The following is a 15,947-nucleotide window of genomic DNA, read 5'->3' as shown; positions in this document are numbered from 1 at the left end:
TCTGGGTGTCACCTTCCTGATTGCGATTGCGAGCATGAAGGAGAGGTTAACGAGGGGGCGTCCACGGTGGTGGACGACTCCCAGCTTACTTGCCGTTCAAGTTGTCCAGCGCAGTGACGTGGGCAGCGGAAAACGGCATTTAGGCACTGTGTGCGAAACTAGGTGGTGCTTGGATCGACCAGGAGTGTCTTTCTGGGTGTCACCTTCCTGATTGCGATTGCGAGCATGAAGGAGAGGTTAACGAGGGGGCGTCCACGGTGGTGGACGACTCCCAGCTTACTTGCCGTTCAAGTTGTCCAGCGCAGTGACGTGGGCAGCGGAAAACGGCATTTAGGTATTGTGGAAGTTGGTGATTCTGGGATCGACCGCGAACGGCTTGGCCGGGAGCATCTTTCCGGGGGTCACCTTCCTGATTGCCATTGCGAGCATGAAGGAAAGGATAACGAGTGCGTCCACGGGGATGGACGACACCCAGCTTAACTTGCCGTTCAAGTTGTCCAGCGCAGTGACGTGGGCGGCGGAAAACGGCATTTAAGTTTTGACCGGAAGGGGTGGTTGAGAACAAAGGGGTAACTTACTCTACCTCTATCTGGTTCCGACTTCTGGAAGTTCGGAGGAACAGGATGTTCTCTTCAGCTTCCTGGATTTGTTGTCCATTGCCCTGGAGTTGGCAATTGGCCGCGTGTAGCCGGGTTCTCCGGTGAAAGTGGTGTACGTTCGCAGGAGGAATGTGGCACGCATTTTCGTGGCTGGGCAACGTAAGCTTCCGCCCTGGGGGCAGGAGGTTGTTGGTCTGAGTGATTCTTGGATTGACCATGCAAGTCTCTCTGGGGGTCACCTTCCTAACTTTGTAACCAAGTAGGAAGGAGAGGATTGTGAGGGTGTGTCCACGGTGGTGGGTGACACCCAGCTTAACTTGCCGTTTAAGTTGTCCAGCGCAGTGGCCTGGTCAGTGGAAAACGGCATTTAGGTTTTGACAGGAACGGGGGGCAGGTAGCGAACGGAGGGCTGGTTCTTTGTTGGACAGTTAAGTCAAACAGGGAGTCAGCTTCCGGATTGCACGGTTGTGCTTGACGGCTGTTCAGATGAAGGTGCTTACGCATTACTGAAGAGCCCTGATTTTAGGTTCCGTTTCATGTTAGCAAGTGCAGTGGTGCTCGCAGCTGAAATGGTTTGAGGACTACGGGATCGTCCGGTGTGTTTTTATGCTACCTGTGGGTTCTGATGTTTACTAATCCACGGCCGGTTCGCTTCCGCTTTTGTGGCTGTGGCTTCCGGTACAGGATGGGATAGCCTTCTACCGTTAACACTGGGGTGTTGGTAGTCGGCACCTTTCAGTCTTTGGCTGTCGGTTCCGTCGCTGCGGTTCCTTTGCTGTTATTCAGGCTGTGTCCACTTCCTTTTCCAGTTTTCCCGCTGGAAGGAGACAGGTGGATGGAGTTTTGGTCATGGAGTTCCGGTGTTGAATTTTTTCAAAACTTTTCCGATTTTTGGCAAGTATTGCCTTATCGGGATTGGTGACTGGTTCTCATCATTTCGATGATTGTTATGATGCTTTTGAACGAGGGGAGGCTTATACTTCAGCTGTGTCGCTGTTCGCGGCATTTTGAGGTTGATTTGAGCCTTCTGAGGAGAATCTTTGAGTGTTAAGTTCTTAGATCCTCTGGCGGGGTTTTTTGTACTTGTGGAGTTTTCACAAGCGAGTCTTCTTTGTCACCACTACCTGTGTAGACAACGTTCGACTTTATACCTGCGGCGGCGTTGCTTTAGCTTGTGTCTTACGCTTAAGAGCGTGTCACTCGCGGAGCGCTTTCTGTAGGCTTCGGTTAACTCCAAACTTAAGAACTTAGGTTCTCTGTTTTTGTTCTACGGAACCGCCCTCGGGTTTGGCTAAAATCCATCTGGATTTGGATAGCTAGGAGAAAGTGTCTGTAAGATCAAGATCTCCTAGCTCGGGGAGTTTGTGGCTTCGGGTTTTTATGATGGGCTCGTTTGAACAAAACGCGCTTTTACTCTCGCCTGGGTGGTTACGTTCTAACTGGATATCTTTGTGGTCTGACAGGACGCAGATACAAAGGAGTTAACTTTGCCGGTTTTTTACCTGAGGGTAAGCCTCTGCCTTTAAAGTTTTGTTCTTTTGGCTAGGCTTTAATCTCTTTCTTGTTTGAAAGGTCTCTTTTTGAGACCCCTTCTATGCACGCGGGCTTTTATCTATCTAAGAGACGCTCACGGTAAAAGGGAAGCGCAAGGCAGGCCTTGGCTGTCGTTTGTTTCCAAACGAAAAGCTTCAGGCTGGCTGTTATCTACTTTAGCTTTTGGCTCTATACCCTCGCTTTCACAGGATCTTTCTCATAGATCGTTTTGGCGACCTGTTGGTCGCACAGTACGGGTCTTTGCTATCTTGGTTCCAGACCTCTTAAGGCTGGCAAGAAGGCGTCTTTGCTTTCTCACATTCCAGTTACACGGATGTCTTCTGTAAGGATATCCTTGGGATACTTAGGGGCTTCCGCCTCAACTCTGGATTTGATTCAGAGTCTTTATAGGGGTTTTGGGCGTGTTTGTTCGCTTGTCACTTAGACTGGCTTGGTTCGAAGCGCTTATTTCTTACGGAATGAACTCCTCTTCTCTACGTGTAATGAGGTGGCGATCCACCTATTCTGGGTTTCCGTTTTTCTTTCATGTCTTATTTTTAAGACTTTATGTAATTTCTGTCACTTTGGTACGGCTTGGTGCAGCGTTGCTTTAACCCGTTTCAAGGCTAGCCTGGAGGATCTACACGGAAAACGGCCAAGCTTACTCTAGTAGCTTCTGTGAGGAGTGGGAGTAAGCATACTTTCTGGCTATTTTGAATATGGACATCTTTTCAAGAAAGACTGATCTATGGCTTTTGGGTTACTTCGAAATTTTCTGGCATTTAAGCAAAAATGGAAAACAAGCTTCGAGTTGCATTTTCAATTCATGAAGCAAGGGTGTGGCTCCTTTAGAGTCACGTTTAGTCAATTAAAACTTTTCGGGTTTCGAAGTTTTTTCCGACTTGCACGGATCTTGTTAGATCATTGAATCAAAGGTTACTTGCCTTATCTTTCATCTCCATCGTGATTCTACCTTGGCTTTTATGCGGAAAACGGGGAAAACCAGCTTCCAATTGTATTTTCAATTCAGGAAGCAAGATTTTGGCTCCTTTAGAGTCAGGTTTGGCTCTTTTAATATTTCGATTTTCGAAAAATTTTCTGACTTTCACGGACCTTGTTAGATCGTTGATTTAAAGGCCATTTGCCTTATCTTTCGTCTCCGTCTTGATTTAACCTTGAACGGTTGGAAATGACGTTAAACACTGTTTTAGGGTGGGTACAGGTCTATCTACTCTGGTAGGGGTATGACTTTTTGAAGTCAACCTTACCTAGATGGACTGCTACACTGGACTCTTGCTCCTGGGGAGCTTGATGTGGTTATTTGTCCCGTGAGGACTCTCAGAAGGTACCTGTCACGGACTCGGCATTGGGTCAGAAAATCTGAAGCTTTTATGATATCACTTAGCACAGCAAGGTGTAAGGATATTGCGAAAGTTTATTTAACCAAGTGAGTCTCCACTTTGATCAGACAGGTGCTTACCTGGTGATTAACACAGTCTGGAGATGTTAGGGCAGTTTTGCCTCTCACCGTATGAGGCAAGGCCTTGGGCCTCCTCTTTGACAGTCCTCTGGTCGGGCCGTTTGGCTGAAGTACTGGAGTCGGCTTACGGGCGGTCTGAGGAGGTTTTTATTAACTTCTCCCTCAGAGACGTCTTGGGACAGGACGGCAGTTCCGCGTTACCGGTTATGGTAGCCTTGGAACAGGTTCTAATTTCATGATTTCTCTATATACCCGCCACCTATAGTAGCAATCTGCTATATGTGAGTTGGGTAAGATATGTAATTTAATCAAAAATTTTAGTAATAAATTTTCATTTGATTAATATACTTACCCAACTCACATCGTTTATTCCCTCCCGCCTCCCCGCTGTGGTGGGTGTTTGGGTCTAAAAAAGGAGTGAGTTGGGCTTCGCTTTAGAATGAATTGCATATGGCGGTGTATGCGCGCGCATACGGAAGGCAGTCTCGTTTCCGGGCTGGCTTAGACACCCTTACGGGTCTCATGTCACTCTTTTTTTAGAGGCGCCTTCCTTGTTACCAAGGGGACGCGTACAGCGTTACCAGCACTGAACTAGGGTTAATTGCTATATGTGAGTTGGGTAAGTATATTAATCAAATGAAAATTTATTACTAAAATTTTTGATTCAGGTACTGTAGATTACAGAGAATCTAACAAGTGGATATCACAAATGAAAGGCATCTTTTCTGTAATGGTTGGTAATGCAAAAAAAAGTAGTTGTGGGAGGGCATCCCTCCGTTTTAAGACTCCCTCCGTTTTAAGACTCCCTCCGTTTTAAGACTCCCTCCGTTTTAAGACCCTCCGTTTTAAGACACCCTCTGTTTTAAGACTCTCTCTGTTTTAAGACTCCCTCTGTTTTAAGACTCCCTCTGTTTTAAGACTCCCTCTGTTTTAAGACTCCCTCTGTTTTAAGACTCTCTCTGTTTTAAGACTCCCTCTGTTTTAAGACTCCCTCTGTTTTAAGACTCCCACTGTTTTAAGACCCTCCTTTTTAAGACTCCCTCTGTTTTAAGACCCTCCGTTTTAAGACTCCCTCCGTTTAAAGACTCCCTCCGTTTTAAGACCCTCCTTTTTAAGACTCCCTCTGTTTTAAGACCCTCTGTTTTAAGACTCCCTCCGTTTTAAGACCCTCCGTTTTAAGACCATCCGTTTTAAGACCCTCCGTTTTAAGGCTCCCTTCGTTTTAAGATCCAATTTTCTCAGATTTTTGGGGGTCTTAAAAGGGGTGTTCCACGGTATGAATAATTGTGTGACAACTGTCAATGTACAAACGTAAGTCTGACTTCAATACCTAGAATAGTTTGTCTGCTATGAAGGTGCAGTTGTTAGACAGCTGTGAACATGCACAGGCTAGGCTGATGTTAATCGCCAGCTTAGAGTGTAGATATCTGTGAACATGCACAGGCTAGGCTGATATTAATAGCCAGCTTAGAGTGTAGATATCTGTGAACATGCACAGGCTGGGCTGATATTAATAGCCAGCTTAGAGAGTAGATATCTGTGAACATGCACAGGCTAGGCTGATATTAATCGCCAGCTTGGAGTGTAGATATCTGTGAACATGCACAGGCTAGGCTGATATTAATAGCCAGCTTAGAGAGTAGATATCTGTGAACATGCACAGGCTAGGCTGATATTAATAGCCAGCTTAGAATGTAGATATCTGTGAATATGCACAGGCCAGCCTGATGTTAATCGCCAGCTTGGAATGTAGATATCTGTGAACATGCACAGGCCAGCCTGATGTTAATCGCCAGCTTAGAATGTAGATATCATCCAACAGGCGTACTGCCCCAAGCACACCAAGAAGCCGGACCGGGGGCACTCCGAGTCGGACACAGACTCTCCACGCAAAGAGGGTCCTCGCAAAGAGGGACCCCCCTCACCCAAGAAGGAGCTGACACAACAGGAGAGGGACAACTTGCGCCTCAAGAAGTAAGTGCCGTCTGCCATGGTTTGACTTGGAAGAGTGGTTTGCACAGAACAGTTCATTTACCTTTTAATCTAAAGCACATTAGCCTGAAGTCTAAGGCTGTCCAAGAGGTTTTTGCTTTGCATGCTGGAAAAAAAATGTGAGTCTTTAAGAAAGAAGAGCATGGTTATTATGATGTTGCAAGTTGATACTTTTCTATTGATATGCAGCAAATCCTTTTGTCATTGGCCCAGGCAATTTGCTACACGTCTTGCAGCTCTAACTTGCTCTGTTTTTCATCATGCGTCAGCACTAGATACGTCTATTGTATATGGCCAGGTCTGTAGATAACATTGACAAAAATGTGTTGATCAATTTCAAACATGGCATTATTAGTTGTGGATAGGGACATGAAGAAGATAACCTTAACAAAAATGTGTGTTGATTAATTCTAAACACAACATTATTAGTTGTGGCTAAGGACAAGAAGAAAACAACACAGAGCTTTCAATTAAAAAAAGGCTAAGGCCCAATAGATTGAAATTAGAAGTGTAAGGATTTCCTCTGGTTCGTGGAATGCCCAATAGATTGAAATTAGAAGTGTAAGGATTTCCTCTGGTCCATGGAATACCCCCCGCGGGTTAGGGGGAGTCCCATATTGGTTGGGACGAGAAAGAATTTACCCGATGCTCCCCAGCATGTCGTAAGAGGCGACTAACGGATTCTGTTTCTTCTTTTACCCTTGTTAAGTGTTTCTTGTATAGAATATAGTCAATTTTTGTAAAGATTTTAGTCAAGCAGTATGTAAGAAATGTTAAGTCCTTTGTACTGGAAACTTGCATTCTCCCAGTAAGGTAATATATTGTACTACGTTGCAAGCCCCTGGAGCAAATATTTGATTAGTGCTTTTGTGAACAAGAAACAATTGACAAGTGGCTCTATCCCATCTCCCCCCTTCCCTTCGTCGCGATATAACCTTCGTGGTTGAAAACGACGTTAAACACCAAATAAAGAAAGTGGTCCATGGAATGCCCAATACGGATTTGCTCTTGTTGATCCAAGGCCCAATAACTAGGAAAGTAGTAGTGTGAGTGTGTGTGATTTCAGACTGAAGAGCCTGGAGGAAGAGTTCTACAGTGTGGTGGATGTGGCTGAGGTGTGCCAGACCCTGCAGCTAGAGGAGGAGACGGTGGACCTCATCTTCATCTACTGGAAACTCAAACGCAAGGTCTGTGTGAAATAAGTGTGGGGGGAAAGGGTGTCCTGTGCGGTGCAGACTGCAGATCTGCCTCATGCACTTTGCATTTCATGCCTTGTTTCAGTACTAGATTAGCACAAGTTCTTCGCATTAGGTTAACACAAGTTCTTTGCATTGGCCTTTCAAGCGCCATGAATTTTACCTTCATTTCAAATTGTTTTCTGGAAAAAGAAGACTGGACTTGGTTATTTACTTTTCAATCTAATATAGTTGGCACTGCCTCATATCAAAGTCTTGGTTTCATTGAAAATTGTGGTATCGACATGAATCTCATATGAAGCAACCCTTTGCAAGCTGTTTACCCCAAAGCATCCATGAATAAGTAAAAAAAAAACAACATGTAATATACCAGCCAATAGAGATGGAAGTGTGTCAGCTATACAGTGTAATTTTGTTTCCCCAAAATCGGCATATGGCTGGGGGTAAGAACGGTCATACACGTAAAAACCTTGATCGTGCAAAAACGCAAGTGGGAGTTTCAGTCCATGATCGCGGAAGAAAAAGAAATACAGTGTACTTCACTTCCTTCTGTGTATCTCGGACCTGTGGGCACCTAGTTGTTTCACATGTAAGTTGCAGTGCTGAGCTATAGCACAGTAAATAATGTGTTGTGTTGTTTGTTGGTGACAGTGTAACTGGGACAAGCCGTTGCTGACGCCTAAGACGGAGGAGGCAGACATCCTGGAGAAGCAGCAGGAGGACAGCCTGGTGGCCCGCATGAAGATGTTTGTGCATCTGCGACAGGACCTGGAGAGGGTCAGTGTTGTGTTGCCAGTGCTCTTAGATCGGTCGCTTTATGCTGGTCCTTTTTTTTTTTTTTAAGGAAAAGTATCAGTTATTACTATGAAGACTAATTAAAACACCAGTATGCCAATTTACTAGAGTTCTTGTTTTAGGACTTTCCATTTTCGGAGTTGTGAAATGTCTAGTTTTAGTCAGTAAGCATACAGACGGTAGGAAAAGACTGCGGACTCTAAGCTTTTCTTCAGAGTGGCAACCAAGTGCAAGTTGTGCATAAATCATGCATTTGATTTTTATTAATGTTGGTTATAAAGTAGAATTTGTTTTCGTGACCATGCAAAAAGCGAACACCTGCCCAAAATGACCACTGGGATCCCAGACAACCACTTTTGGTCTGTGACCATGCAAAAAGCGAACACCTCCCCAAAATGACCACTGGGCTCCCAGACAACCACTTTTGGTCGGTGACCATGCAAAAAGCGAACACCTGCCCAAAATGAGCACTGGGATCCCAGACAACCACTTTTGGTCGGTGACCATGCAAAAAGCGAACACCTGCCCAAAATGACCACTGGGAACCACTTTTGGTCGGTGACCATGCAAAAAGCGAACACCTGCCCAAAATGAGCACTGGGATCCCAGACAACCACTTTTGGTGGGTACTTTGCATGGTCATTAGAGACCGGTTCAACTGTGTTTAGAAGTTCATTTACTGAGGCTTGTCATATGTCTGTCTACAGGTGCGGAACCTGTGCTACATGATCGGCAAACGGGAGAAGATGAAACGTCAGTTCTTCCGCTCCAAGGAGTACGTCTTCACTTCCATGGTGCACGTCCTCATCGACAAAACCCTCAGCCTGGCCAACGCTGACGTCGACGACATCGTCCACAACTACCGCTTTGACTCCATCTACGACGACTACGGCAGCTCTGTACCCAACCTGCCCCCGGAGCCTTCTCAGGACGAGGAAGAGCTGGTGGAGAAAGAACCAAAAGCCAAGGTGGAAACGGAGCTGGAGGGTGATGCCGGCAGAGTTGAGGGCGCCACGGAAGAGGAGGCTGCAGCATCGGAGGATGTGGACATAGAAGTGGAGGAGGAGGAAGACCCATCTCTGGCGCTACCACCAGGCGAGCGCTTTTCCGGAGAGTTTGAACGCACAGGGTTCTTTCACCGGCGGCGTCACAAGAAGTGGGCCTTGGGCAAAGCTGCCAAGAGAAAGAAGTTGCAGGCTGCGGCTTCTTCTTCAGAGACCTCGGTGTTGGCTTCAGCCTCTAAACGGGAGAAGGTAGAAGATGACAGCGTCTTTTTCGCCAGTACTGATGACACGGATGATGAGAAACTTGCATCAAGGGTGAAAGCTGAAGCTTCTGTCAAGGCAGGGGAGGGTGCAGACGGACACCCGCCCATCCCAAAACTGGTGGTGAAATCACCACTAGGCAGCGACTTTCACCGGCACAAGAAGCGGCACCGGGGACGGAAACCCTGGCACGTGAAAAAGTCGCACCACTACGACAACTTCCGCAAAATCGAGTTCAGCACGGATGAGGAAGAAGACATGAAAGTGATGCCTGTGGTGCCAGAAGTGAAAAGGGGAGGAGAGGTGTCTGATAAGAATATAACAGTGGACGTGGAGGGGGGTGGTGCTGGTGGTGCTGGTGTTAGTCACTACAGTATGCAGACTAGGCTACACAGCCCCAAGATAAGTGTCAAAACAGACCCTGAGGAGTCACCTGCCAAATCTGATCGCCTTCACTCCCCTCCAGACCGTAGCTTGAAAATAAAAACTCGCGATGACAGGACGTGCCAAGGCAGTGCCAAAACAAAGCCTGATGTTGTGAGGACTAACACAGACGCAGCCGCAGTTGAAAGTGTTTCTGTGAAACCTGAGAGTGTGCATAGTGCGAAGCGAGAGAAAGGGCATAAACACCGCTCTCACAAAAAGACTAGCAAGAGGGAACGCAGAAGGTCGGGTCACAGAACGTCTAAGAGTAAGATGGAAGCTAGTGATTCTAACAAAGCTAATGAAAGCTTCAGCCCAACTGTTGGTGATTTAGAAAGTGTTGAAACTGGCAGCAAAGAAACAAGCAGTTCTGTGGCTGATGTGGAGAAAAGTACTTTGCCTCCAACTCCAAAGCATAGTAAGTTGGAGAGAAAACACCGAGATCGAGGAGGAAAGTGTCGGACTTCAAAAGAGAAGGAGAAAAGGGGTAAAGAGTTCGAGTCCCCCGATACCTCCAAAGACAGTTCTTTGATGACAGACGGTCACCAACCACACCGCTCAAGGAAAAGCAGTGAGCGCTCCAATATATTTGAGTCCTTCGAGCCGAGTCACACGCAGCAAAGCAACGAAAGTGAGGAGCCTCATGAGGCGAGAGAGCCTCGCAAGCTCCCCAAGTCCCCCGATCGCCACCTGGCCTCCGACTGGCATCTCAAGCTGAAGAACTTTATGTCTGAAAAAACGGACTCCACCCGCCTGTCTCAGTCCTCCAAACATCCGTCATCAGGAGATCACCATCCTTCTCCAGGTGCGCAGGACACGGGTGATCCTCACCTGGGACAAGGTGACAGTCTTTCTGCCCCTTCAGAAACAGCAGGCGCTGGCCTGCACAAAAGAGACAGCCATAAAGGGGAAGATTCTTCTGTTGCAGTGTCAGATCGTCATGTCAGAAAAATTAGTCTCAAGACTGAAGAACCCAGTGAGGTTTCACACAGGACAGAATCTCTGGAACGTCGTAGGAAAAGCAGCCATGTTGAAGGCGCGGGGGACACATCCGATGTGCCACAGTCAGGGAGACATGGTGGTAAAAGCACCAAACATGATCAGTCCACACTGGATGTTCCTGGTCCTGAGCCTGTTAGGCATCGGCGTAAAAGCAGACATCATACTGATGATGGTGGGGAGACTTCAGATGTGTCTCAGGCAGAGAGACACGGTGGTAAAGGCAGTAACCATGATAAGTCCGCGCTGGATTGTCTTAGTCCTGAGCCTGTTAGGCATCAACGGAAAAGCAGACATCATATGGATGATGGTGGGGACACTTCAGATGTGTCTCAGACAGAGAGATGCGGTGGTAAAGGCAGCAACCATGATAAGTCCGAGCTGGATTGTCTTAGTCCTGAGCCCATTAGGCATCGGCGGAAAAGCAGACATCATATGGATGATGGTGGGGACACTTCAGACGTGTCTCAGGCAGAGAGATGCGGTGGTAAAGGCAGCAACCAAGGTGAGTCCACCCTGGATGGTCCTAGTTTGGAGCCTTTACGGCATCGGCGGAAAAGCAGCCACCAGGCTCGGCTCAAGGTGAGCAAAGTTCTCAATGCTCCAGAGGAGTCTTCAGATGATGACTTTGAGCCCCCCAAAGCTGTGGCAGCCACTGTCTCCAGGAGTCGGCGTCACAGGAGACCCTCTTCAAAACGACGCTCAGGAGACCCACATCTGTCTGAAGCAACAGAGGAAGAAGATGAAGACCATGATAATGATGATGACGATGAAGAGGAGGACAGAAGACAGAGGAGGAATTCTCGACATACGCCTCGAAGAGAGTGCTCCCAACAACAAGACGTCTCAGAGAAATCTCCCACGAAAACGCACACTGGAGGCCTGCGTCCTGAGCTGAAAAAACTGCTGAAGCCATCAGACCTGATTGTGGAAGATGATCTGATTAAACGGGTTGAAAACAGCTTCCTGAAGCGTTACAGGCACCACGGTCGGTCTTCGCTAGCCAATGGAGCTTTGGACAGCAAGCAGAGGAAGATCGACGCTTTCTTCTCCAAAAACTCGGGCAGAAAGCTTGACTCTGCAGGGGACAATGAGAGGGCAGGGGACAAGTCACCACAGTCAAAAAACCGCGTGCTGAACGAAATCTCCCCAGAAAAAAGCGGCAACTTTCAGAACAACTTGTTCGGGGCTCACTACTCACCAAGAGGAAGCCTGACGGGCTACAAGATCCCGAAGAAGAACAGCACACCGACATCCAGTGCTGGCCCCCCTTCCAGCCCGCAGCATAACCCCCCTACCTCAGGGGGCGTATTTGGCATGGGGAAGGAATTCCGCAGTTTCAGATCGGAGGCAGCGGCCGCCGTTTCGCCCAGACTGCGTCGTAGGGAGGAGAAGACTGGGAGGAGGTCAGGGGGGAGTCATGCAGGGGATGGGAGTGACGTGGACACAGCCTCTGTGGTCAGTGGTGACCAGTGTGAGGTGAATCAGTTCAGCATAGACCATTGCCGTGGATACCGCTCGCAGTCCCCTTCCAGCGAAACAAGCACGGCCCCCCATTTACACTCCGACTCCAGGGAGAGTACTCCGCGTCGCTTCACGCGCAGCCAGCTAGCGGACGACATGGTGGAGAACTCGCCTTCTCCGTCTCACCACGGTGTGTGTGCTAGCAGTGGTGCCAAGTCCACGAGGCTGAGAGACAGTCTGTTGAAGGCCTCACAGTTTTCATCATGACAACAGCTTCAGTGTAGTTCTACGGTAGAACCCCCTCTTTCAGACCTCCACAAATCTGAAAAAATCCGGTCGTGAAATCTAAAAATGGGGCAGTCATAATGGGGGTAAATTTACAGAGGTTATTAACAGAAAATTTGAAAAAGCAAAATCTAAAAAAGGAGAAGATTGGAAATGGGGGTTCCGCTGTACACTTTCCTGCAGCAGGGACTTTAGCAGGTTTTGGGACGCATAGAATGATAGATAGATGGTTTTTTTCTGAATCATCAATTTATCACATTTTCTGCTTGTAATGAATATTTAATTTATTTAAATTGTTTTTGGGTGTGATTAATTTCTGCAGTGTTACTTATTAGAATAGTTAGGTAGTATTTCCTGTTTTTTGTTTGTACAACCTTTGAAAGATAGAATCCTGAAATTACAGGCACTTTTCTGTGTGTAAAACTAAAAGAATGTGTCTCCACCTGCAACTGCAAAAAATGGCTGCTTGTTTTTCCCATGGAGGTTTCATTTCAGCCCAGTTGTATGTTGACATTTTCATGAGCTTGAAACTTAAATCCTGAAGGTACCCAAAATTTTGTCTTGCTGTCAAAAACCAAAGATAATGAATATATTACTTATATTTAGCTTATACGGAAAATGAATGGCCTTGAGTAATTATAGCAAAAAAACCCGATTGATTTGCCAAATTATTGACATTCTCTGTTTTACAAATGTTACAACCAGGTTAAGATTTTGGCATAGTTAGTGTGAGTGGGTTTATGTTATTGATGTGTAAACTCATTCAGATGATATTGATATGCGCTTGCATCCTTTTTTTTCCCCCTTTATCGGCACAGGTAATAAGGTATAGTGCGGAGAGTGTTCTCAGGTATTTTCATTGAGAAGTAACTTCAGTATAGATGCTTTTAGTTTTGTCGTTCAACATAGCTGTAGAAAGCACATGGTATGTGCTTCTCAACTTTGCATGTCCCAGAATGATTTAAATTTAGTATTTTTGTGTGAATATTACGTTATTTTGCTTCAATTTGATTTTTTTCTTCATTATATGAATTGCCCGAGCAGCTATCATTCACTATCATTAAGGAAGCTCCACTATCAAAATAAATCGCATGATAATTGATATAAAGGCAGTATACCAAGTATTTGTGGGGTTGAAACAAACATGTCAGGTATGATAGTGATTATATAACCTTGTAGTGAACGAGAAGATGATCTTGTCATAAATGATTGCCTTATGTCCTTGGAACTTGGAAGATCGAGCATGGGAATAGTCCGCAAAAGGCAAAAAGGAAATTACGTTTCAGACCTCGGCCTATTTTCAGAGTTTTGTCTATTTTGGAATTCCCATGCCTGAAGATAGAATGGCAGGACTGTTTCAGCCTTGTCCCTGACAATAGAATCAATTTAGTGTTTTCAATTTTAGCTCAGAAAGGACACATACAGTTATGGATACTTGCATGAGGTTATGCTGAATGCGGGAATTTTAACAATTATAAGCATTGCAGCAAGCAATGATGAAAATGAATATTAATTGCGGCTTTTTGATAGGTAGTAGTGTGGCGGAATAAATACAGGTCTGAAGCAAGAGTTCAGGAAGGTTCAGGCAGAACACCTGTCATTTTTTCTCTTGCTGTGGCAAGTGTTCTTTGATTTGATTTTGATTTACTCCACGTAAGCTATCCACATTTTGCACAAGCTTATTTGCAATACTCAAACACACACCCCTCTCTTGTTTGTTAAATGACTGACTGTGAAAGATGTAGGGGGCGCACACCCCTCTCTTGTTTGTTAAATGACTGACTGTGAAAGATGTAGGGGGTTATTCTCCAGAGCTGTGAACCAGTTCAAACCATGTTACGCAAGTGATATTTTTTTGATTTGACTCAAGACATTTTAACAATACAAATCGATATCATTAATGAATACTGGTTCCAAATAATAATATATCCTTGGTCTGCAGAGAAAGAATTAGAAATACTGGCACATTTTGATTGTCTAGGTTCTATACATTATAAGCATTTCCAAATGTAACACTTGCGTAACACGGAAACCAGAGGGTGTGACATGGATTTCATTTTCACTACAAACAAAAAGAAGTAAGAAATGCATACTATGTTTTTGTTGAATGTCTGTATCATTATCCATTATAATTTATTGTATTATTGACAAAAGTAAATACATTTTAGTTGCCATTTAACCCTTAGGCTGGTTGTCGCGACATATGTCGCGCTACTTTACGTATACTGACACCTGGTTGTCACGACATATGTCGCGCTACTGGCTCAGTCTGTTTGGTCGGTTCCGATTACCTCCCATGGATGGATGCGAAAACTATATGACCGTTTTTCTTCATTTTTCTCTGTTAATTCACCAGTGGCTATGTAACATGTGTTACAACTTACAGAATTGCACCAGTGTAAGGGTTAATATTTAAAGGACCGAAAATGCATGTCACAAAATGGTACAAAGCTCTGAAGAATAACCCAGCTACATGTATTTACAAGGCCTGACTTGTAACTAAAACCTGCATTACGGGAAGAAAAAAAAGCATGGTGAATAAACCTAATTATGAGAAAAAAACAATCGCCAAGTCACACAGTGGTACTGATTCTATTTTGTGTGACTTTGTATGAATCTTTTTTCCGAGTGTGACTTGGCTTGAAAGCTTTTTTGAAAGAAAAAAGGTAACATGTGACACTAACAGTCCAAATGGTCCCATGTGATGTGATTCAGATTGTGACTTTAGTTTTCATCTGTGAAATTGTCAATTGTCATTGCGTTTTGAAGCATTTCATAATTGTCAGGCATACCAACATTTGGATTGTACTGAATTTTGAGAGAGGGTTTGCTGAGTAGCACACCAACATCTCATGAAGTTTTGGCAGCACAGTATCAACATGTTCATACCTGATCTGGTATCTCAGTAGGTAGAGTACTAGGTTTTTGACCAACATTTCCAAGCTTTTGGATGATTAAGTAAAACATAAACTTGCAACTTAGTTAGCTGGGTTTTTGTGTCTGTGGATAGAAGAATCTTGCAAAATGTTTTTTGGGGTCATGCATTATGAACAATGTTTTGATAATTTGGCACAGGCTTGCTCGTTTGTAAGGAGAAAATACAGGGGTGTTTTTGTTTTGTTTTGTTTTGTTTACTCACCTGAGCAATAAGGACAGCCTTAGTAGTGAGCAGATTTGGCCCGGCGTGCATGGGCGGAGAAGGATAAATCTTAAAATCTCGACAGGCCTCCAAAATGGTTACTGACATTAACTGGTTTAACAATAGAACTCACCTTTTATAGGAGGGAGAGTTCAACTTCAAGTTAAACATCTTAGAGACTAGGATCTATCCTTTACTTTTGGGTGAACTCTTCTCACAAGGGGCTCCGATGAGGAGTTCTGCATGCTTTACTTCTGCGTTTTGTTTCTGCTTTGTGCATGCAGAATATCTATGATTGATTGCAGCTTGGGAAAAATACTGGACATAATTTTGCTTGGCAGGGTGTGGTAAACGATGCAGTTAGGTATTTACAGGACAGAGAAATGAACCTCTTTGATAATGGGAAGTGTTTTTGAGCACTTTGTCATGCTCTGTTGCAAGGATACAGAGGGATTTTTTCCCATTTTGTTTCCTGCAATGAGAGTGACTTTTTGTGTGGCAATCTTACCCTGTTTGAATGGCAGTGGAATCGAATATTTAATTAAATATTTAACATGAATGTCCAGTTCACCTTACTGACAATGACATCTTTATCCATAAAGATGTGTATTATTTATCCTGTACATTTGCCACCCTTCATGTATATATTAATATATATGAAAACAATTTGTGAAATTGTGAATAAAGTGTGCACATTCTCTGCAATCCAAACCAGTTTGTGTTCTGAGTGTATTTTGTGTAATATTAGGCTCTTACATACAGAATTACATAACTAGC

General features: G+C 44.9%; 1 protein-coding gene across 2 annotated transcripts in view; it reads left to right on the top strand.

The window, feature by feature from the left end:
* Positions 1-15,881, top strand: part of LOC138969202 (PHD finger protein rhinoceros-like) — a 33,164-nt gene extending 17,283 nt beyond the window's left edge. For both annotated transcript variants that reach the window (XM_070341936.1, XM_070341935.1), the window contains exons 14-17: positions 5,435-5,586; positions 6,671-6,791; positions 7,452-7,577; positions 8,303-15,881. In XM_070341936.1, the coding sequence (XP_070198037.1) occupies positions 5,435-5,586; positions 6,671-6,791; positions 7,452-7,577; positions 8,303-12,013 (4,110 nt within the window). In that variant the 3' untranslated portion in view covers positions 12,014-15,881. The remainder of the gene's footprint in view (positions 1-5,434; positions 5,587-6,670; positions 6,792-7,451; positions 7,578-8,302) is intronic.
* The last annotated feature ends 66 nt before the right edge of the window (positions 15,882-15,947 follow it).

Source organism: Littorina saxatilis, linkage group LG6 (assembly GCF_037325665.1).
Source record: "Littorina saxatilis isolate snail1 linkage group LG6, US_GU_Lsax_2.0, whole genome shotgun sequence".
Classification (NCBI taxonomy): Eukaryota; Metazoa; Mollusca; class Gastropoda; order Littorinimorpha; family Littorinidae; genus Littorina; species Littorina saxatilis.
The sequence above is the reverse complement of the archived record's forward strand: the minus strand, read 5'-3'. Positions and strand labels throughout refer to the sequence as shown.